Source organism: Capra hircus, chromosome 4 (assembly GCF_001704415.2).
Source record: "Capra hircus breed San Clemente chromosome 4, ASM170441v1, whole genome shotgun sequence".
NCBI classification, from domain to species: Eukaryota; Metazoa; Chordata; class Mammalia; order Artiodactyla; family Bovidae; genus Capra; species Capra hircus.
The window spans coordinates 60,092,835-60,117,167 of record NC_030811.1 but is presented as its reverse complement, the minus strand read 5'-3'; the positions used below and the strand labels follow the sequence as shown (position 1 = coordinate 60,117,167).

At 41.6% G+C, this 24,333-nt stretch overlaps 1 protein-coding gene across 4 annotated transcripts in view; it reads left to right on the top strand.

The window, feature by feature from the left end:
• Positions 1 to 24,333, top strand: part of ELMO1 (engulfment and cell motility 1) — a 580,426-nt gene that overhangs the window by 215,448 nt on the left and 340,645 nt on the right. For 2 of the 4 annotated variants that reach the window (XM_018047158.1, XM_018047157.1), the window contains exons 9-14: positions 1,603 to 1,754; positions 3,863 to 3,941; positions 9,437 to 9,481; positions 10,531 to 10,581; positions 13,273 to 13,395; positions 15,042 to 15,173. In XM_018047158.1, the coding sequence (XP_017902647.1) occupies positions 1,603 to 1,754; positions 3,863 to 3,941; positions 9,437 to 9,481; positions 10,531 to 10,581; positions 13,273 to 13,395; positions 15,042 to 15,173 (582 nt within the window). The remainder of the gene's footprint in view (positions 1 to 1,602; positions 1,755 to 3,862; positions 3,942 to 9,436; positions 9,482 to 10,530; positions 10,582 to 13,272; positions 13,396 to 15,041; positions 15,174 to 24,333) is intronic. The other 2 variants (XM_018047160.1, XM_018047159.1) reach the window with 1 other exon arrangement.

The window sequence follows — 24,333 nt, the reverse complement described above, 5'->3', positions numbered from 1 at the left end:
TCAACATATTTCTTTGTGAGTTCTTCTCTTTTCCAATAAGTGTCAAGAATTGTACTGGGATCATGAAAAGTTTTTGGTGTGGCGTTGATGAGGAAGTCAAGGAATTAATATTGGATTTAGAATAGGTCTAAGTTAGGCATTACCCCTAAGCACAGTATGAGGGTCATTGGATTTCTGTGGGAGAAAGATGGACTTAAAGAAAGAAAAGTGGCCTCATCGTGGTAGATCTGATAGGGGAATAGACCCAGACAGTGAGGATTAAGGCATGGGCTTGCCAGGGACAGTAAACACATTGAAGAAGTTTATTAGCTGTGAAAGGAGCTAAAGCAGTCTTTTGAGAATCTTAAAAATCTCATACTCTTTCTATAGTCTGTATTATAAAATAGTACCCTTTTGGAATATACTAGTATAATGTTACTTTACTTCTTTATGTCGTATATTTTCTACCCCAAAAATCCAGGTGTATCTGGAGGCAGAGAGCAAATTGATAACTGTACTTGCCCACCTCTGTTTTTCACTGTGCCCTCTGCTTTCACTGGGCAGTCATTGGACTATAAATGGTTGAACTAGTAACTGTAAGTTGCCATGGTGCCTTTGAATTTTATCTTGTGCAAAGATGGAGAGGGAATGAGGAGAAGGGGTCAATGCAATAGCAAAAAGGGAAATATTCGTGTTGATAAGGGGAAGCTATAAGTGTCAATTTGTCATGGAACCAAATAGCTTTTAAGAAAGCAGTCATGATGATGATGATATAATAACAGCATTTTAATGTGAGTTGTCAGCAAACAGTAATAACATTTAATGAGGCCTCTAAAATAAAACCTTTATGGTACCCATGTGTTTGGGTTTCTGTGATCCATTATTCTAACCCTTATTTTACTTCCCTCTTACATTCTGATTTATTATGTTTGAGGCTTTAGTAATAGAGCTTAAACGACTATTTTAACTTTTAGCACTTCTAATTTAATTGATTTCCTGTTTGCTAAATTTGAGAGTGATTAGAAGTATTTATTTTAACCATAAGAAATGGGAAGAATGGGGAAAAGACTGCTTCACTGAGGAATAAAAAGGAGATTAGCCAGTGACTGAAAAGTTGCCAGTTGAACTGTGTTGACAAGTGTGATTTGTGTGAGTCCCTTAAGAATGTAACAGAAGCATAGTAAGAACATAAAAACCATGGGTTGTGTGGGTGAAGGAGTAGCCTGGAAATGGGAGGCAGTGGCTATTAGTATATGTTGAAATTGCTGTCTCAAAGAAACACAAGAATTCTTACAATATATGTGTTGAAATTATCTGCCCCTGAAAGCTGAAACTCAGAAGAACCATTCCAAAAACACCAGACATAATAATTCTTTGAAACCATCTCCTTTTTAAAATTGCTTATTACCAAATTAGAGAAATAGGCCATAAATAGCGGTTTGTAATAAGGTGGTGAACAGTCATTATTGACACTGTACGTTTCTGGCTATCCTGCTATAATTCCAGGTACTTTTCATACTGAATGTCTGGTGTTTCTTAAATGAGCTCCCGATTGACTTCATTTGCTCCCTTCTCTGCTCTGCTTACCGTGAGTAATCAATTGTGTCCCTCTTGGGTTTTCAGATAGCAAGTTTTGTCAACAAGTCGGCCATGGATGTCTCCATCCTGCAGCGGTCCTTGGCCATTCTGGAGTCCATGGTGCTCAACAGCCACGACCTCTACCAGAAGGTGGCACAGGAGATCACCATCGGCCAACTCATTCCGCATCTCCAAGGGTGAGCGAGATCGACGCTGCCACAGGGGGAGGGAACGTCCTTCAGGCAGACAGCTCCCATGACGGTTTGGTATTGGTTTGATTACATATATACAGAAAAAGAATCTTGATCTTGTATATAATGAAACCATGCATCATGTTTGTCCTCCATCACACTGACATGGCACAGTGACTAGCCCTGGGTGCGCCCCTTGCCTGTTCTTGAGACTAGTGTGTCCCTAGTGCCTTGGTAGGGGCTCAGTTCTGATAAATGTTGCTAGATAGTGTAGAGCTTTGCTTTTAATAAGATACAATAAAGCAATTTGTTCTCTTACGTTCTCAATAGGGTCTTTATCCTTAATCATACAGTATTTTCTGCAATATGAGAATTTTCATAGTTAATTAGGAGTTTTTAAAGCCAGACTTCTTTATTTGTCTCCAGGTGATTACAATAACCTTTTTCTTGTGTATTTTATAAAATACAAAATTTTAAGACGCCTGAGCTATGAAATAGCTGCCCTAGCAGCCTTGGGTTTTGGGGGAATCTCTCCTCCCCACCCTTAGATAACTAGTAAGGTTGCCTCTGATGATGCGAGCCTGAGAAGGAATGCTTGTAGGATGCCACTTGATCAATGAAAGTATTTTGGATCGCAGGTGGCAAGAAGCATCCTGAGCTAGGACAGGGAGTTTATTGAAAGGATACTGGGGTGTTTTATAGACCCGAGGAATGACTTGAGTAGCTAAGCCTTGGGAAGGACAGAAACTATGGCTTCCTTGGAGTTCTCACAACAGGCCTTTTCTCTGGCATATTGGCTGGCAGTAATGTGACTTGGCTCCCAGTAAGTGCTGCCCCTGGTCTCTCAGGTCACACTGGCAGATTTTCAAGAGGAAACCTGATTGGCCTGTTTGGGTTGGGGTGTAGAATGGGAATTCAAGAGAGTATTCAGTCATTCTCAATATACCAAAAATGTTGACTATGTGTTTATAATTAAACTTTATATTAAACTACCAAAGTGCATTAGATGTTTCCTTCATTTGGGGGTAGGAGATGGTGACTAGAGTGTAAAATTGTAAGTCACACAAGCTATAGACTGTGGCCTCAGGGAAAACTAGCGCATGCTCTAAAATGATTTTGTGTGAAATCACTCTGGAAATGGTACCAATTTCATGTGTCCCTGAATGCGACCTGTATCAACTTAAAAGTCTGTATCTTTCTTCTGCATCTCAAGGGCATCATTGTGCATTTACAGTGCACTTTGCCAAGAGGAGAGTCTCTTATTTGCCAAGTGCTGTACTAAAGGTTTCATGTGCATTACCTCATTTTATCCTAAAAGCAGCTCCTTGAAATGAGTGTGTTTTTACCCAGTGTTCCAGATGAGGAAGCTGTGTAGGGACACCCTGTGAACTTCAAGGCCACACAGCCAGCCAGTGGGGCACTGGGCTTAAAATCTCATCCTTCCTGAGGCTGTGTAATAATCTCTGCCTCTTCCTAAATTATCTCTAAATGTAGCTCACTGGCCTCTGCTCTTTGTTTATGCCCTCGGTCCTTCTTATTTACTATTTGTGCTGTGCTGTGCTTAATATTTACTGTTTACCATGCACCTAACTGTAGATCTTGGCTTCATTTGGAATTTCTTATTTCATTCCTGTGAAAAGCAAATTTGTAAACATAGAAACCTATCCTTCTTGTTCTTTAGAATTTCTAGTTGAAAATAGATTTTTAGAATACGTAATATTGCCATGGAGACAAGGCAGTTTCCTCTATAATAAGCCCAGGAATGTGGGGACACCCAGGACTATTCCCAGATGTACTTCCTGCATCAGACAGAAAATTACACACACACACGCACACACACACACTGGTCCATATTTTTAACTCTAATAGAGGAGAGGGGAAGAGAGCCAGCTGGCCACCTATATCTCTGGGTGAGTATGTTTTGTCCGGCTAGCAATAGTAATTTTCTCCTCACATGTTTCCAGCTTTTCATGGTTGAAATACACAGTGCTGACTGCGTTCTCTGGGTCCTGCCTTTCTCTCTCACCTTTTTTGGGGAAATAATCATGACCCTTATCATGGTCTCACTGAGGGGTGGTCTTTTCTGACTTTGATGTTGTTCTGTGTCTTTACAGGACAGATCAAGAAATCCAGACCTATACCATTGCAGTGATTAATGCACTTTTCCTGAAGGCCCCTGATGAGAGGCGGCAGGTAAGTTGCATTTCTTCTGCCTTAAAGCCTGTGCCCAGGGCTGACAAGCTTTGGTGCAGGGAGAGCCCTCCCCTTCCAATCCCAGGAACTCCTCTGGGGTTCTCTGCTTCTTGGCGGTTTGCCTGGCCAGACTGGGATCATTCACAGATCCAGTGGGAGCTAGTTGGAGATGAAGTATTTCAGAGGTAAAGCCCTTTCATCATGTAAAACCCAGTATAGAAGCCCCAAACAAAGAGCTGAAAGAAAGAGGAAACTGCTTTCGTGGTGGATGCAGAGTTAGAAGCCCCTGTGGTCTTCCGTCACTTCACTGGATACTCACTGGAGCCAGGGAGGGATTGTCCCCATTTTCCTGATGAGGAAAGCTAGACTCTGAGAACTGTCACACTTTGCTGCGGGAGATGCCAGGTGGGAAGATGGGAAAGGGAATGTGTAAATTGCTGCCGCAGTTGAGAGAACCTTTCGTCTGTAAGAGGCTCTTTGCTTAGTGATATTTCTGCTGTCCGTGTGTGGATGTGCCCAGGAGGAGTGAGCATTTCATTTCCTCTCCTCTGTGTCATCAGAAGGAGGGAACCCCTTCGAAGTACCTGCTTGGAACGTACCCTTCAATACTGCCCTTTGTCAATCTTTGGTTCTTCTTCAGCGAGGGAAAGGACTATTATAAAGTGGCTGTGGAAGAAGTGGCGCTTTTGCATGTCTTAGAATTTGGCTCACATCTCAGAATCCTTTCTTTTTTTCCCCCAGCAACATAACATACTTGTTACCTTGGTCACAATTGACTCCCTTTAGAAACTAGATGAAAATATGAGATCTTCCAGCGTTTAGAAAGTATTCTAGGGAGCTTATGACAGTTACTAATAAATTGTTTTAGAAGAATTTAGAAGGTTAGCATGCTACTGAATACTGTGGCAAGAATTTTACTTTTTTTTTTTTTTTACTTTATTTTTTTCGTTGCCAGGGATTTTAAACCTCAGTGGCTAAATATGAGCGTTTCTGGTTTGTTTTCCATTTAGGTTTGTTTGCTCATTCCTAGGAGTTACATTTGCACAATAAGCAGAGTGGCTTTCTAATTTCCTGTGCTTTTGGTTTGGTATTGGCTGAAGCCAGGAGGTGCCTGCTCTCCCCAAGCTTATTTTCCAGGCTGGATATTTCAGGGCAGCTTTGCAGATCTTAAGTGGGATCATGGGTAGGGCTGCTCCTTTTATATTTATATCTAAATACTGGGAGCATGATAATTCCCATCAGGCTAGTAAGTTGCCTGCATATGTTCACAAGCCTGACATGGGCATCACAGAGAAGCTCAATTCTTCTGCTAGCCAGACCAGGGATGCCTAGCCAGACCAATGATAGCTGCTTGTAGAGTGGGGTCAAGAGCCAGGCCAGAACTAAGACTGACTAAACTGACCTAGACTCTTGAAACTGTCTTTCCCTCTGTGGCTAGATTAGAGGAAAGGAAAGCTCACACTCACCCCAAGTGTTACGATTTCACTCAGACCTCTGCATAAGTAAGATGCATACCCCTTGCATCATTCTGTTACACTAAAATTACTGTTAATCTGATTAATTGGAATTGAATGACCATGAAGAAATAGGGAATTAGATGCCAATCTATGCTGACTCCAGGGCAATGATAACAATGAAAATATAATGGGGTACCATTATACTAGAAATGCCATTAACATTAGGCTTGAATTCTGCTAATCAAATCTTTTCTATTTTTGAAAAATTAGGCTATATGAAACCGACATAGCACAGTTTGTACATATGTTACTGTATTAATACTAAATCACAAAAGGTAGTCTAATAACATTAAATCACTTAAGTAAACAATTCAACTGAGAAAAAGTGTTTATCAACCAGCAGAAAATTCAGATTTTAGTCTTTGAAATAAAAATGGCAATACTTGTCAATAGAAAATTAACTTGGACTTTATAGACTATGTTGAATTTAGGATGAATCAGTGACTATTATTTGTCAAGAAAAGGAGTATTTTGATTTTTAATTTTTAAAATACTTTCTAGTGAGTTAAGAGAGAGTTGGCCCTAAAAATTACTTCAAGTTCATAATGAAGAAAAGCTTATTTGTCATTATTTTTTGAATATCAGTGGAGTCTGATAAAGCAAAAGCTCAAGCTAATTGGTAATATCTTGCTGTATATTATATATTTGTTATTGATTGATTTATGTTTTTAAACATTGAAAGTTCTGAAATTTTTGGCAAATAGGAAAACTTGCCAAAGCCTGTCACTGATAATATTTGAGAGTCTGCCTTGCAAACATGTTTTATGTCATTTCATTTAATCTTCACATCTATAGAAAATCTTATTATTTTATTATTTCTATTTTATAAATGAGGAAATTGAGAGTCAAAGAGGTCAGGAACTTGACTGGTTGCTGAGCTGATTAAGAGTCCATGTTAGAATCCCAGCCTTACTCTTGCTCTTATCTGCAAAGCATCCCACTGAATACTGGTCAAGGAAGTGTCTCCTGCAGAATGGCCTTGTATTTGTCTGGTAAAGAACTTCCTGATACTTGGGAGACATCAAGCCCATTTTCTTACTCCAGTTAGATTAAAACATAACCTTAACACTTATTTATTGGATTTACAGGAATGTCCCTTTTTGTTTGTTTTTTTAAAGCTTTTAGACATTGGATAAATTCCACTTCAGTCAAAAGTTTTTATTTATTTCAACATCTCTTTCCAACTCGGTGTCAGACACATTGGTAGGACTCCATTATTTGGGTTTTTTTTTTTTTTCAAAATGTTAATGAATTTGGAAGGATTTTGAATACCTATATCTTATTTCTACTTTTACTGAAGAAGGATACCACCAAAGCCAAATCTTTTTACTTGGCAGGCAAACTTGAGCGATGTTGTTTTGCATTCATGGAGTTGACCTGCCTGAGGGAGCACTGAGCTTAGGGCAGGGGTATAACTGCCTCCTGTGTGATGGTACCCTGTCACCCTCCCTGTGAGGTGAGGGGTTGGGTCATGCCTGCCTCGCAGATATTGGAAAAGCTCCCTTTTCCTGCCCAAATGAAGGGAAAGGGTGCTGTTTTATGGGAGAGGGGATTGTTGTTAGGTGGGCAAATGGATCCTTTTTTTTTACAACTAGTTGCCATTATTCATTTTATTATTTCCATGATGAAGTTTGTCAAATCACTTCCAAATTCCTCTACAAACGCTTATGTTTTGATAAGCATTATTAAAAAAAAACAAGCCCTTTAGCTGAAAGATTTGGTAGAAAAATCAGAAAATACAGATTCCAAAGGAATCTGTTCTAAAAACACCTATTGCATCCCCAGAGAGGGAAACACTGCCACTACTCACCCCTGTGGGGCTGTCATGGTCCTACTTCCTGCTTGTTTTGTGCAAAGACTTCCCTTCAGACATCATTTGTCACTAGATGTGATCATACTGTGTACACTGTTTATTCTTAAAAATGCTTTTAGAACTAAACCTGACTTTGTGGACATCTTTCCATGTCATATCTGTACAGGCAGACCTCGTTTTCCTGCATTTTGCTTTATTGTGCCTCACAGATGCTAATATATATATGTAAATTGAATATCTGTGACAACCCTGCACCAACCAAGTTTACTGGCACCATTATCCAACAGCATTTATTCACATGGCGTCTTTGGTAATTCCTGCAAATTTTCAAGCTCTCCATCAGCAAACAAGACTATGAGTCAATGAAGACTTAGACAATGTTATGATCTTTTAGCCGTCTGTCCTGTGCTTAGTAGCTCGGTCATGTCCGACTCTTTGCAACCCCATGGACTGTAGCCCACCAGACTCTTCTGTTCATGGGAATCCTCCAGGCAAGCAGAGTGGAGTGAGTTACCTTGTCCTCTTCCAAGGGATCTTCCCTACCCAGGGGTCGAGCCTAGGTCCCCCGCATTGCAGGTGGATTCTTTACCATTGCAACCACCAGCAATAAAGTATTCTTAATGGTTCACTCAAACCATTCCTTAATATTGGACAAAAAATCCATGGTGTGGATGAGGATTTTTCCATTTTCTCTCTGATCAAACACTAGTTCCTTTAGGAGGGTAAAAAAATGTTTTATGTACTTTGTTTTCTTAGATATAATGTTTTGCATACTTAATAGACCTCAGTATAGTGTAAACATAACTTTTGTGTGCACTTGGAAGGCAAAATATTAGTGTGAGCTAATATTAATCAAGGTATTTGCTATATTGTAGCAGTCTGTAACTGAACTTGCAATATCTCTGAGGTATGCTTGTATTCATATCCATATTTATATTTGTCTATATCCAGGATATATATTTTTATCCTGGAGAAGGAAGTGGAAGCTCACTCTAGTATTCTTGCCTGGACAATTCCATGAACAGAGGAGCCTGGCAGGCTACAGTCCATGGGGTTGCAAGAGTCAGACACAGCTTAGTGACTAAACCAAAATCATATACTTTTATATCATCCTAATGATATAAAATATTCTCCATAGATTCTCAAGTTCTCTCAAATCATTCTTTAATATTGGACAAAAAAAAAAAATCCATGATACGGACAAGGATTTTTCTGTTTTCTCTCTGATCACGCTCCAGTTCCTTTAAGAGGGTAGCAGACTGTTTTATCTAACATTCATTGCCTACTCTGTGTCAGTCATTGTGCTGTGGGCTGGGAATACAAAAATAAAAAGGACAGTCTGTGTGCCCTTGAGAGGACCATACTCTTCTGCAGAAGATAAATATCATAAACAGATCACTATAATAACTGCTGTAGTAGATGTTGGAAGTATATCATTCCTTCTAACTTATTTTAAAACTTTATAAGTTGATAGACTAATATGGACTTCCTGATGGCTCAGCAGTAAAGAATCTCTCTGCAATACACTAGATACAGGAGACATGGATTTGATCTCTCGATTGGGAAGATCCCCTGGAGGAGGAAATGGCAACCCACTCCAGTATTCTTGCCTGGAGAATCCCATGGACAAAGGAGCCTGGAGGGCTATAATCCATGGGATCACAAAGAGCCAAACACGACTAATTGACTAAGCACATCTACCTCAGGCTGACATAGGCACAGAGGATTTGTGTGTGTGTGCCAATAAAGCAATACTTTTATTTATATAAAAGAAAAGGAATGAAAGGAATGTTGGGCCTTTGTTATTCATCTGGTCCAAGAGAAAAAAAAAAGATGGACTCTTTCTGTTTTGATCATGAAGAAGGCATGCTTTCTTCACCCTGTGGAAGGGCAGTTCTTTCTGGATCACCGTTTAACTTATTTCTGAAGGTGTTCTTGTCCTTGCCTTCTTGTTTTTAAGAGGTTGGAGAGGATTCAGCATTGGATTTTGACTGATGCCATCTCTGGCCTTTTTAGATCACCGTAGAGTATTTGTACGTGTGTCTCTTTGATGCTGTGGATGAGCGGGGACGTTAACATTAAGCTGTGATGTCTAACAGAGTGCTCCTAATTTCCATCCCTCTCTCTCCTACCTGCTTTCCTTCTGTGGTGGCGATGGCCGTTAGGTTGGTGTAGACAGCAGTGTTGACATCCTTGAGTGTCCTCTGACTGTAAGTCCCCATGTTCCCTTCGTCAGCACTCAGCAGGCCCTGCACCCTCATTCTGCTCCTGTCCAGCCCTGCCTGTGCACCCCCTTGTACTTCCTCCCCGTGTTCTGAGTTCGCCTTGCTTTCTACAAGTTTATTTTGACCTTGATCAAATTCACGGTTGTGTTTTTAAATTATAACTTAGCTTCTTCTCTACTCAGTAAGAGTGGTGACCCTCAAATTACCCCCTTCATCAATAAACATCCCAGTGACTTCCTGAATATGAGCAGTATTTTTCCTTTTGGATGTTTGTACCCCAATTGCATTCAACTGTTTAATTTTCCCTTAGTATCTATTTGACAATGTTTAGAAAGAGCATCTGTAAATCATGTCATTTAATAAAATCACCTGCAGAACCTCTATGCCAGTCAGGTAGACCAATGCACAGTCTGCAGAACTGAGGCCCAGGGAGACTGGGTGTGGACCTAGAGCATAGCTCTGCCCAGATGTCTGTCCTTTGCTAAAACTTCACTCAGTTCATTTACATAGACTATTAAACCTTGGGATATATACTACTCAATGTTTGGTTTTGCACAGATGCTGATGAAATGGCTTTTAGAAGTCTTAGATCTTTAAAGTGATGGCTCTCTAGTATTGAAATCTCTTAGGTGCGGGCATATGTTGCCTTGTAGTAACAACTCTCTGCACATATATATTCTAATAAAAGCTGATGAGCCATTTCAGTGGAGAGCCACTGCTCTCATTTGGAGTGTTTGATTTTGATTTAGTACTCACCTTTTCCTGGAAGGAAGAAATTCTAAAAAAGAAACAAAAAGAAAAAGAAAGAAGTCACCGGTGCCAAATTTCTTTCCTTTGTTTTTGGGCATTGCTGTATTATCTAAACAACATTCACAAAGTCAGTTGAGTAGTACTGTCCATTTGAGCCCTTTCTTTGGTAAGAAATACTGCTGATATCCAGTGTTGAAGCACACCCCAGAATAAAGTCATCTGGGGCCACGTGGAAATGTTTCTTTCTAACTGATGCTTTTCTATCTGCGTGTTTTCTTCCACAGGAGATGGCGAATATTTTGGCTCAGAAGCAATTGCGTTCCATCATCTTAACGGTGAGTACCTGTATGCTGTGAGCACCTTGCTGGGGAAGAAGGGTCTGGTGGATTTATAGATCTCCTCTTTTGGTGTGGTTTTGTGGTTTGTTCTGTGACTTGCTTCTGTGATCAAGCAGTAGGAAGTAGAAAGGCGGTAAAAGTGTGCTTTTGGAAGTGGAATAAATAAAGCTTTCCCCCAGGGATGGCCATGTGATTGGAGGGCAGGGGTCCCTGGAAGAGAGAAATGCCTTGTGGCAGGTTTATTATAACTCACCAGAGCTTTAGCTTTGTATTTAAGGAAATTAGGGACTCCCTGACTTTAACAAATCCACCAATATGAGCAAATACCATTTTTAATGAGGAAACTAAAGAGAAACATATCAGACTCTGAGAGAAGTCCTGAAATTTTGACCATCATTTTCCTGGGCCACTTTATCAGAGAAAGGCAGAAAGGTCAGGCATGAAACCCACTCATTCACTATGATGCAAAAAATACCTGAAACCTCAGTCAAGAAGAGGCTCTACATGTTATGTTGTAAATGTTTAGAAGTAAATCAAATAGCAAGATTTCTTGAGGCCTTATCTGCTACTTGACTTTTAACTAAAGGCTGAAAGAAACATGTGTGATTGATTCTTCTGCTTACCAAAAAAAAAAGAATAAAGATTTATGCTTGTGTAATTCCAAAAAGGAGTTCTGCAAGCATACAGTTACACACACACACACACACACACACACACACACACACACATTCCAATACCATGAGGCCATTAAAAATTAAAAACCTTATGGGGGCAAATAAAATAAATATTCTAGAATCCAAAGCCAATAATAATAACTATGATTTGTCATCAAGTTTGATGTTAAACTTCCTGGCTGTTAAGGATAAAGAGAAACCATATGAGTGTACTTTTCATTACTTGATAAAAGGGGTACCCTAGGTCTTTGGAGGATGACATATTTCCACCCCCTGGAACTGGAATCTGAAATGGGGATTGTCAGAACATTCTGATATATTCTTTGTCCAAGAATGGTTTTGTAGAAATTGCAGAGGGATTCAAAATACGGTTATTTTTTACACTCACTCTCAATAAAAGTGGAAGCAACAATATTAATCATAGAGAAATGAAGGTATTTGTGTAGGGGGTGGAGAGTAGGGTGATGAAAGAGTAGAAACCGGGATTAAAGTCTTAGCCTGTTGTTGATATCACCTTGGTGTGGCAGTTGAAGTTAGGATGCCCAGAGATGGAGTGGGTGAAATGACTGTAGCTACCATGTCTCAAAGATCAGTTTACTTCAGCGTGACTCTTTAAATGAGACCTTGATGATTGAAGTTTAAGATTGGTTGGTATTCTCTGGCAAGAACTTGGAGTGTAGATACTGTTGAGTTGCTAATAAAATAAATAGCCATATGCTTTAGTGTCCATACACTTTGGACATTAAACATATACCAAGAATTAACATTCTGTTGGGAAGATTGGAAGCTATGAGGTTTGATTTTTCCCCATCACATTGCTTGGCCTCCCACCCTCCAACCCACCTGATTTTGGTTCAGCGACTTCCTTCTATGTCTTGTTCTTCACTCCACCTCTCCTTTAATTGGCTATTTTATCATGGTGCTCAGAGCCAGGCTGTGGAGTCCAGGTACACGCCAGGTTCAGGGTACCCAGAGAAAATTCCTTGAGATAGCAAGACATGGTTGGGCCTAGCAATTCAAAATAACTCATTCGAGTGGGTGTTTCACCACTTTGACTGGTTGGTTGGCATTTAACAAAGTATTCATTTATTTATTTGCCTGTACTGGGTCTCAGTTGAAGCATGCAGGATCTAATTCCCTGACTAGGGATCGAACCTGGGCCTCCTGCACTGAGAGCACAGAGTCTTAGCCACTGAACCACCAGGAAAATCTCTAGTTGACTGGCATGTTTAAGGCACAACTGTGGTTTCTGCCAAAGCAGATGCATATTAGGTCCAAGTCTTGAATTCCGTTTCAAACCCAGCCCTTGACGGGACAAAGGCCCACATATTATAGTCTCCTGCCCCTCCTTTTATATTTATTCCATTTTGGTTCTGTTTCTAAGGGGAAGGGTCATTTTCTAAAAAAAATTCACTCACTGCATTGTGGGGGTAGTGGCCACTATATAGTGTCCACAGGGAATTAATGACAGATCTGACAGTTACTTTGCCTTTGTGTGATGCTTCTAAAGCTTTCCCAGTTTAGAGGTGGGATCACTTCTCGGAGACAGCTGTAGGGTAAGAGGATGGCAGCACTGCTTACAGTACCTGTGTACCGTTTATTTTTCTGGCAAGGCAAGCAGGCAAGGAGTGCTTCTGCTGTAGAAATCCATAGCTGTCCTCAAGATGCTCCCATTTCAGGCATACCTTCTCTTATATGGCTGCAATAGTCACCAAATGTCCATTTCCTGCTGCACTTCCACTCTTCCCTGAACACAAGAGGTCTTTCCCCAGTTCTGGCCTAAAGATCAGGAACCTTACTGGGTCCTGAAATGTAAAGGAAAACTCCAGGGTCACCTGTGCACTCATCTTTCTCCTGAAAGTGGTTCCGCCCACCTTCACGCCCGGTGCTTCCAAATGAGGTCTTCTGAGGTTCTACTTGGCATCATGATGAGGGTGGGGTGGGTAAATTAGGTTATTTGCTGTTACTTTCTTCCTTTGTTTAAAAAAGTTTCACTCATGAACCATCTCCCTAGCATGTCATCCGAGCTCAGCGGGCCATCAACAATGAAATGGCACACCAGCTGTACGTGCTGCAGGTGCTGACCTTTAACCTTTTGGAAGATAGGATGATGACCAAGATGGACCCACAGGACCAGGTGAGTGCTCATTAGACAACAGTCAAAGCATATGAGGGAAAGAACATCCTTAAAGGTCTTTTCTTGAGCTTCTTAGAAACCAGGAGGCTTCTGATGATGATAATATTATTATCATCTCAGAACTTAGGGAAATGGATTTAAAATTTTGATGAGTCTAGAATCAGAGAGGGCTTCTCTGACAGCTCAGTGGGTAAAAACTCCTCTTGCAACGCAGAAGACACAGGAGACAGGGGTTCAATCCCTGGGTCAGGAAGATCTCCTGGAGTAGGAAATAGCAACCCACTCCAGTACTCTTGCCTGGAAAATTCCATGGACAGAGGAGCCAGGCAAGCTATAGTCCAAAGGGTCGCAAATAGTTGGACATAACTAAGTGACTAAGCATGCATAGGATCATAGAATAAAATAAATGAATTATTTTGTTATGTATCGAACACATGCAGACTCTTTCCTTATTGGATAAGAAAGCCTGACGTCACATGACTACAAATACTGACACTTGGCTCCAGTACTTTCATTGGTGATAGCTTTGGAGTCAAGTCCACAGGACATAGAGCCACTTGGTAGCTCTGGTGATATGGCTTCTACAGGCTGAGAGAGTATTTCCATTCTCCAGTGGTCAGAGCCATGGAGGCCCCAGGTTACATCTGATTTCTGGGCTTCCATTTCTGCCGGTTGGCTCTCTGCTATAGATCTCTCTAGGTCTCTGGCTGTTGTGCTTGAGAGGTTCAGTCTTGATCCAAAAGGCTCTGGGGGAACTTTACTGTGTGAAGACAGAGTGAGAGGAAACAGCTGGGAGCGCTGCTGTAGCATATTTGCAGCTTAAACAGCGCTGCAGCTTTGGAAAGGAAAACACTCGTTATTGGCACGTGAGGGTCTGATCTCTGGCAGATGTGGACACACATGCGAAGTGTGTAACCGCCGCAGCACTTCGTTTGTGGCGTGAGGCCACGCGATTAAGAATGATCCAGAGGCTTCCAGCGGCCGTCTAACGTGCCCCACACTTCTGGCAAGGCCAAGTGCAATCATCACAGAGAGATGAGACTGCCTTATGACTTCTAGTTCGAAAGGCAATGCGTCCAGAGGTGGAACAGCCCTCCCTTCTTGAAAACCTCCTCCTATTTATGTAAAAGATACATGCCTTTTTCTTATTGTGGTTAAACATGCATCACAGAACCTTTACCGTTTTAACCATTTTTCAGATTTGTCTCTATGAAGTCACTTCTCAGTGGAGTTAGGGATCCCATATCACCTACCTATTGCTCTTAAACCTTATGTGCGTCTCACTTTCTTTCTGACAGTACAGGACTTCAAGATCCTCTAACTTGGCTTTTTCCAATCACAAGCCTTCCATCGTATTTGGGGCCCTCATTGAGAATGTCACAGGGCAGTTGATACCAGAGCTTCAAGGGGCTTGGCCATGAGGATAATTGTGGAATAAAGCCAGGGCTGACCAGCAGGGAGAGTGGCAGGAGGGGGGAAAAGGTTCGCAGAGCTGTAACTTAGAACACTGGTTGCCCTTTATCTGTTTTCCTTTTGCCTGTACCCAGTGATTCATTTAGACCCTGGGGAATGAGGGAGCAGATGAAACATCACAGAATGAAGGCAGCTCTCTCTCCCTCCCTTTTTTTCCTTCCTAACCCCTTCAGGCTCAGCGGGACATCATATTTGAACTTCGAAGAATTGCTTTTGATGCAGAGTCTGAACCAAATAACAGCAGTGGCAGCATGGAGAAGCGCAAGTCCATGTACACCCGGGATTATAAAAAACTTGGCTTCATAGTAAGTAAGCCATCTCCAGTAAGCTCTCTCCTTCCAGCACCCGGGGGCCTGACCTCAGCCTCATAAGCGATGTCTCCTCCGAGCGTGTGGTCCTCCTGTGCCTTACAGAATAGTTTCCACATTTTCCAGATGTTTAGCTGGTTTAAACAGGATCACATGAAAATCTCTTCTGGCTGCAGCGGAGTGGAATAACTTGTACAAGTGTGACTAATACTGAGTTTGTTTATTCAGTTCTGATTAAGTGTAACCAAGAGTAGTTAGCCCGGAAAGCATCTAGACTTCGTTAGATCTACTTCACAGGAGGCTGAAGATTCTATTTAAATTAAATGGGTGATGGCAATTGTGGGAGAAACCTTATTTGGGACTGGTGACTGGGTTATTCACATATGCTGATTCCATATCACAATCAGATTGAGAGTCTCCTGAAATTTAATCATGGTGTGACATGCAGTTTATATTGTCCTAAAAGTTTTGTCTTGCTACGGATGCTAATTAGTTACCACCTAGATTTTCTTTTTACTTAGTTTGCAGATCAGAACACAGCCTTGTCCTGAATATAATCTGTTGTTTTTGTTTCTGCTCGTCCATTTTTGCTTTCATCATTATCACATTTCTATATGACCTTTGGCTTATTAACCTCAAATTCTGCAGGTGTAAATTTGGGTTTCTTTCTACCTCCTTCATAACCAACATAAATCAGACTTTTGTCTTCAGTAATTAGAAATTAATTTATAACTGCAAATACTCTTTCCTTGAATATACTTACACACACACTAATGTTAATATTCATTTGTATTTATGCTTTATTGTTATTTGGAAAACCTTATCTTTTATGGGAATTCTTTGGAAATGTTTCCACATCAGTTATATGCATTGTTTTCATTGCTAAAGAGTTGTTATTATATGAGTGTACTACAGTTTATTTAGCCAAGCTCTTTTACTGAGTATTTCAGTGTTTTAAAATTAGATGAGTCAGCAATTAACATCTTTGCTTCTCAGTATTGATGTAAATCCTTGATCATGTCATTAGGATAAATCCATGAAACTAGCATTTCTATGATATATATTTTTAAAGCTTTTGATATCATCAAATTGCTTTCCATAAACACTGGGTAATTTCTACTTTAACCATTGGTGCATCAGAGTAACTTTTTTATAAACCTCTCTAATAATATTTGTAAAACTAGAAAAAAGTAATAATTCGATGTTATTCCTTTTTTGCTGGTAGTCTCAACATGTTTTTTCTAAGAAGAACACTTCTGAAGCGTTGTATTCAGCTTTGCGACTTGCTTTACAGAGCTTCCTTTTTGTGCTGTCATATCCCAAATTTTGACTTTGACCTTCCATTTGATCTTTTAGCTGAATCTGTTTTTCTAAATTTTAGCAAAAAACTCCAAGACTGATGGAGAGGCGAGAGTCCCTGTGCTTGGTGTGTGTCGATGATCAAGGTTCCAAGGTGGCCCCGGTCCTGCTCTCACCCACCCGTGTGTTGGCAGACTCTTTGCTAGGGAGTTGCCTGTCGGATTGTGGATGCAGCTCACATTCTACCTCCCTGACGGTTCCTTCCAGGTTTTACTTTAATGTGTTGAGTGAGGAAAGTGAAAGTGAAAGTTAGTCGCCCAGTCCTGTCTGACTCTTTGTGACCCCGTGGACTGGAGCCTGCCAGGCTCTTATGCCCATGGAATTATCCAGACAAGAATACTTGAGTGAGTTGCATTTCCTTCTCCAGGGGATCTTCCCGACCCAGGAATTGAACCCGGGTGTCCTGCATTGCAGGCAGATTCTTTACCTTTTGAACCACCAGGGAAGCCCCATGTTGAGCCAGGAGTCATATGCAAATCACCTGGGAAGTTGTGCAAAATCATCCAATCTCTTACCCTTAGGTCATACAGAATGGCAGGGAACAGACCAAGGTGTGTGCATTTCGAACTGCTTCCCCTCGATCCTGATATTCTATCCTGGAGGAGAGCCTGGTGCTAGGGTACGCTTGAGTTACTGCCATTCATGTTCCTCCTTTTGATACGACCTGGATTTCTAGTGCATTTGAACAATGTGGAAAATGCAAAGTGAGCTTTTTACACATACTGATCCCTGGACACACTGTGTCTCTGACCCAGGTCCTAGTGGGTTTTGTCGGGGGCAGTTGGGTCCCAGAACACACAGTGTTATCTGTTTTCTTGTCTGAGGGATGGAGGAGAGAGGGAAGTTGAGGAAAGACCACTCAGTAGGACTTGGATTATCCCAGCTTTTTGTGTTACTGCAGGTCTCTAGGAAGGATAGACTAAATGAGGGTGGGAGGTATGAGGCACCACCTTTTTTATTTCTATGCATTAGTCCTGTGTGAAATCTCCAGGGTATCCCACAAGCCAAACTCTTGAGTGATTTTTCTCGATGAAGCTCCATCTGTCATAACATGATTGATAATTCCTTCCACAGTTGGCTTCTGGGGTCTGTCTCTGTCTTAGCTTTCAACGTCTGCTGAGTGTTTTTTGAGTACTTTGTGAGTACTTTATGAAGAATGTTGCATTTTTAAAGTAAAAGTTAAAATTATGTTGTTCTAAGGCCTTCAGCACTTATGTGGCCTCCACTCCAAGGATTTGAAAAGTCATTTAAAAAAAAGCAAAAATCTTGAACAGAGAATAACCAAAACGGAGTGTTGGTTTTTCCCTGGTACTTTCTTTGAGCTTTCAATTTTAGTCCTTCCTCTGACACTTCTTCCAGGCCACAATCTTGCATCAGGTAATGGAGAAACTGAAAAGACTAGTTAGTCATGATTTCTAATGCTAGAAATGATGCAACCACTTTCACAAGCAGAAATTTTCTCTTTTGACTACCTGTCAGCAGAAATAGACAGGCCTCGCTAATGGAAAGACAGGCTCGTGGTGCCACCTAGAGGCCATTGTGCAAAACGCAGAAAGCTGGTTGAGGACCTCAAGTTTCTGGCCCAGAAAGCTCCGGATGCTGGAAACTGTCCTGGTAAAGGATTCTCTCTGTGCTTCCAAAGGAGGAGTAATCTTGTCTGTAAACTCCTTAGCGACCTCCTCCACAGTCTGAGATTTGAGTAACCTTTTGGATCTCTTTGAAGAAAAGTTCAAGTCATATAAGATGGTTATTCCTCGTTTTTACATCTCCTGAGTAGGCATTGCCCAGGAAACGTTAAGTGACAAATTTTTGGAGTTGAGTGAGTCTAGATTTTAATTCCATGCTTCCCACTTAAAAAGCCACTTACTACTAGTGAGCCATTTATTAATAACTGGCCAGTAGGGCGGTTATTTGGGCTTCCCTGGTGGCTCAGTGGTAAAGAATCCGCCTGTAAAGCAGAAGACACAGGAGGCGCAGTTTCGATACCGGGTTGGGAACATTCCCTGGAGAAGGGCATGGCAACCCACTCCAGTATTCTTGCTGGGAAAATCCCATGGATAGAGGAGCCTGATGGGCTACAGTCCATAGGGTCGCAAAGAGTTGGACACAATTGAAGCGACTTAGCATGCAAGCATGGGGCAGTTATTTAACCTGTGTGGGTGTCAGCTTCCTCAGGATGAAACTGGGCAGATGCTCTTCTATTTCGCAGCTGCTGGAGGGCCCTGCAAGACCATCTTTTAGCAACTGGCCTTGCACCTGGCATGGCAGAGGCACCCAGCAAATGGCACCTCCTTCCCTTTCTTTTCGGAGAGCACATATCAAGGAAATCATAGGCAGCTTTTTACGTTTTCCGAAGTGGAGGGGCCGTTGCTCCAACAAGGCAAGAAGAACAGTTTGTTACCGGATAATAAAGCACGACACTTTCGAGAAGGCAGATGGGCCTCACATTTCTTCTCAGTGCAGCATCCCAACAGAGCAGATTTTTCTGGTGAAATCATTCTAAAGTCCCAATCTAAAGTGGCTAAATGGCTTGTATGGTTAGTCATAACACAGAAAAGCACTTGCTCTTAACACAAAGCTGCTTATTCTTCCAAGATCTTTTAGTTAATGGTTTCTGAGTTGCAAACTGGACATGCTTATAGATTCCCTGGTAAGAAGAGGGAGTCAAGGATGTCTGGGTTAATACTAATCTTATTGGAACTTCTGAGGAGGGGCATGTGTGCTTCTCAACCTGACAGAAGGCAGATTCACATTTTTAGAATGATTTTATTTTGAAAACACAGGAAATACCTTTATACAGACCATGCGCTATTGACTATAATGACCAGGAACTGTGCAGAATGCTTTGCATACTCTGAGAAGAGTTTGAGTTCCTGGCCGCAGACCCTTCAGAACGTGACTGTCTTGATGTCAAATTGATAGCTTCTCTATTTGTGGATTTTACCTTTGTCCAGTCTAAAAGGATGTATCTGTAGTTCTTTTTTCTTGAACCCTCTTGGACTAAGGCAGATGTCAGAAAATGGATAAGAGTGGGTTTTTTCCTTAGTTGTCTTTTTCTTCTTCTTGAGCTTGACTGGGGATAAAATAAGCTCATTTTAAAAAAGAAACTCTTTCTGAACAGCATAATGTGCTTTTAATCTGAAGTGTTTTGATAAGCATTTACCTTAACATTTTCAGATGGTCTTAGCAGAAAAAAAAAAAATGGCTAACTTGTGGGTAGTGGGAAAAATACTATTTCAGAATTAAGACTCTTTTAAAATGTAGGTTTTATTGTATTCAGGTATAATAAGGCCAGCCCTGCCCCTGGAGATGGTTGTTGTAGAACAGGCAGGTTGTTATTCATAGATCCCAAGAGGAGGAAGCATGTGACCTCACAGGAGCATAAGGGGGCACTAGGGTCAGTCAGGAGACTGAGGGAGCAAGGGGGAAACACAGGCAATGGCCTTTGTCGTGGTTTCCGTGAGAAAGCCAAGGCACAGCGGGTAAGCAGACTCAGAACTGGTTGGTTTGAATAATCTCCCTGAGTTCTGAGCCTGCATGCTACTCTGCGTTGTCCCGTACTTGGCCCCGTATTCATTAGGGCGGGTGGATGGTGGCCCCAAGTGTAAACATTGAGAAAGGAGGTTGTTGGGGGATGAAGGCAGCCTTCTCATCTCTAGAAAGTAGGTCACTCTGCAAAGGGGAGCCCCTCCAATGTCAGCAAGGACCCAAGATTCCAAAGCATCAGAAAATAAAAGAAAATGAAAAAACAAATGATGAATACAGACTTACATTCAAATTTTAAAGGATTTTTTTTTTACCTTTTTGGATGATAGAAGATGCTTATGCACAAGTATAATTATCCATAATTATATATGCAGTGCTTGGTGTCATTTTAATATATTTTTTCTCAAATACAGATGGCAGGATATGAAATGAGATGTATATTTATATATCTCTTCCTCCATCTCCGTCTCCATCTCTGTTCTCATACCACAGAAGACAGCGTCTTAGTCTAAATGCTGCTGGAAATCCGCAGCTACTAGGAGAGTGTGACATTGGAATTACGCTTGTCCAGGGCTGCCTTTGACTCTGCCACTCACAGGCTGAGTGATTCCGGCCAGGTACTTGACATTGTCATGTCTCAATTTTCTTATCTTTAAAATGGGGCATGTTAGTTGTTTCTGTCTATAGGTTTGTTGTGTGGATTAAATGAGTAAACACTTATAAATTGTACAGAACGATACCCGGACATAGGAATTTGGACAGTGTTACAGCTACTATTAATGTTATTATTGGAATGTTGCCCAGTGTCCCATGACACTGAGAGACAATGATGGGGGAATGTGAGAGTTGTAAGTTGCTCCTAGGAAGATAATGAGAAAATGCATGGTTCAAAATAAAAGTTAAAGATGAGGGAATAATGTGTGCTTGGGAAACTGCAAGAAATTTGTCACGACCAGTGTTCGTGTTGTCCTGGGGGCAGAGAAGTAGAGTTGGCATTACAAGCAAGAGACCAATTATAGAGAATTTTAAATTCAGAGGGGTTAAAATAGACAGTAAATCTTCATGGCTTCCAGACCTGAATATTCACCCATTCCCTACAATTTATTTGTAACCTTGAAATCAGTCATCGTGGGCTTTCACAGTCATTTGCAGACAAGCACATAGTGGCAAAAAAAATTGAGTTACTGGGCAGTCTGATGAGATCAGCAAGGTATCTGCCGTCTTGTTTCAACTCTTAAATGAGTATCCCTTTTGCAGTCCAGCCAAGGACACATTTTCCGAAATGATGTGCTTTCTCTTGGTGATTTTGCCGTTTAAAATGGCCCCCAAACTTTGTGCTAAAGTGCTGTCTAGTCTTCCTACGTGTAGAGGCTGTGATGTATGTGCCTTATGGAGAAAACCTGTGTATTAGATAAACTTACTTCAGGCATGAGCGACACTGCTGTTGCTGTGAGTTGTGTTAATGCATCAATAATATGTTACATAGTGAGTTTTTAAACAGACATGCACATAAAACAAGGTTATATATTGATCGATTGACAAAAATTTGTGACCAGGGGCTCAAAGGAACCTGAACCTGTACTGCCCTTAGGAACAGTGGCTCAGTGTCTGTGATGATTTCATAGGCCATAGGTACAGGAAATAAAGAGAATCAATGTACTATAAGGTCCTGGAGAGCTTTCAGGCAGGGATGAGCCATGCAGGGGAGAAGTTAAGGTGGTCCTAGGTTCAGTTCTGTGCTCACCACGTGTCCTGTACTTGCTAAGTTGGGAAGAGCTGGCACATCCTTCAAGAACTCACAGGTATGTGAGACGTCAACAAATGTCTGCAAATCACAGCACCACTCAGGACAATCGGGGCAGGTGTGAATACTATAACCTACTGTGACTTGAGGCATTTATTTCAAGAAGCTGCCTTGAAACTGCTGCTGTACCAAATACTACATCCCTGTAGTTAGGTGAATTTTCATCCTATAATCAAGTTTCATTCCAAACTCATTCTGCATAGATGAGAATGCAGCCTCGGGTGGGTCTGGCTTATATTTCAGCGTCACTCCTAACAGGACTTTCTTAAAGGTTTTGTCATTGAGAATGTGATCCAGTCCCTTGGACTACAAGGACAGCGTTAGCAAGAATCTAGACTATATGTAAAGTAAATTTTAACATTTACCTAATCTTTGCTGTGTTCAACCCCCTTTCTCAAGCATTTCTGGAACCACAAATTAAAGCAGATTTTAATAAAGAAAATCACTTTTTCCCATAGGGATGATTTAATAATTGGAATAGTATTCTTAACCAAGAACCCTAATTTCAAATAGTTAAAGATACGCCCCATGAAAAATAGGTCATAAAAAAGGGACAACTAATTAGTCTGGGTTGCTCTGCACGGAAGCTCTGGCAAGTCCTAGTCAGTCCACCCAGCCCCAGCCTGCCCCTTCCACCCGAGGGAGGGACCTTTTACAGACTGTGATGAAGGGATAACTGAACTCCCTGAATGTTTAGGTTCAGTCTGGATGAAATCACAGGCAGTTACCACATGGACTTGTTGCCCAGAACCACATCTTCTATCTTCTGCCTCATGGACACTGTGTTCTGGTCCATTCTGTTCAGAAACCCCCTTTCCCTATTCAAAATGCAGTGAGGCCCCAGTCCTAATCATTTCTAGTTTTGCTCCATCTGAAAGGAAACTAACAGAGCACTGTGCATCTGAGAGAGGACATGGCAGCCCACTCCAGTCAGTATTCCTGCCTGGAAAGTCCCATGGACAGGAGAGCCTGGTGAGCTCCAGACCATGGGGTCACAGAGAGTCAGGCATTACTGAACTAGCCGAGAGATAGAGTTATTAGTGAAGCCTGAGCAGAATCAGCCAGCAGATGGAGTAAACCCACAGCCACTGACGACTCTCAATCAGACCTCACCCCCGACAAACTCAGGAGTATCAGCCACTGGGACACCCAATTATATTACAGCTTTGCTTGTCAGCCTGCAGAATTTGAAACTGTAGGGCCAAGACAAGAAGCCTTAGGATATCTTCAGGAGGTCTGCTTAGCCTTCATCAAGGTCCTACAGAAGCTAGGACCATTCTAAGATGCCCACCTGGCCTCTTTGTTAAATGAGATTGTCCGCTGTTCATAGCCAGTGAGCATTTATGTGTAGCACCCACATCTCCTGATGCTCATTCCCAATTATTTTTCCTTATGCTGTCTTGAAAAATTTTATATGGGGCGTAAGAGTCTATACATCGAAGATTTTCTTCTGTCTTAACATGGAAATGCGAGAAAGAACCCATTGTAAATAGAAAATCCAGATGAATATTGACTGTAGAAACAATGATAATAATAATGTATTTGGGGGTTTAAAAACATACATAATTAAAATGTGGAACAATAATATCTTGGAGTGTGTAGCAGAGTAAAAATGAACCAGCTGGGGCGTGGTACAAAGCTATTGTGGAAGTCTGAGCTGATTCTTGATATGTATTTCTCAGCTGAGTAGAATATTATGGATTCATTTTTCAACTTTTTCTTTTAGTAGCCATTTGTGACCTTGTGGACTGTAGCCCCCCACCCCCAGCCCCCTGCCGGCTCCTCTATTTGTGGGATTCTCCAGGCAAGAATACTAGAGTGGGTAACCATGCCTCCTCCAGGGGATCTTCCCAACCCAGGAATCAAACCTGTGTCTCTTGTGTCTCCTGCATTGGCAGGCTAATTCTTCGCCAGAGTGCCACCTGGAAAGCCCCTTTTAAGTAGCCATTCCTGGAATTAATTGTTCAGAGATATCACCAAGACTCCCATCTTGATGGTATGGGGTACTTGAACCTCCTGATCGTTTGTTTCCCTTTTATCCCTGCTTTTCTCTTCCTCACTTCAACAAATAGCAAGGGGATTGTGAAAGGGAAAGCCAAAGAAGGGCATTCATTGAGGATACTCAGAGTTTAAGCCAGAATTTGCAGGCAGTTCTGTCAGTCGCTTCCTTGATTGGCAGGTAAGAGTGTGGCAACTCCTCATTACAGGTAAAGAGAGGACCCCGTGGCCAGGATGGGCTCTGCCGTGCCTGTCTTGGATGTTTCCGATCAATGATGCACAGTGTAGCATCTATTGTCTTCACGTTTGGTTTTAAGTGCTGAGACCAAAGCATTGTGGAAGTTACGCGCACATAGAAGAATAAAAGTTAGCTCCCGAAAGTCTCTGGCAGAACCAGAAGGTGGGATCCTGGGCTTCATTTCTCCATCATTGAACTGAGGGGAGCAGATCCCTGGGCAGAGCTGCTGCGCGGCGGGCTTTTCTGGTTGGTGTGGTTGTAGGGCCGCCTTC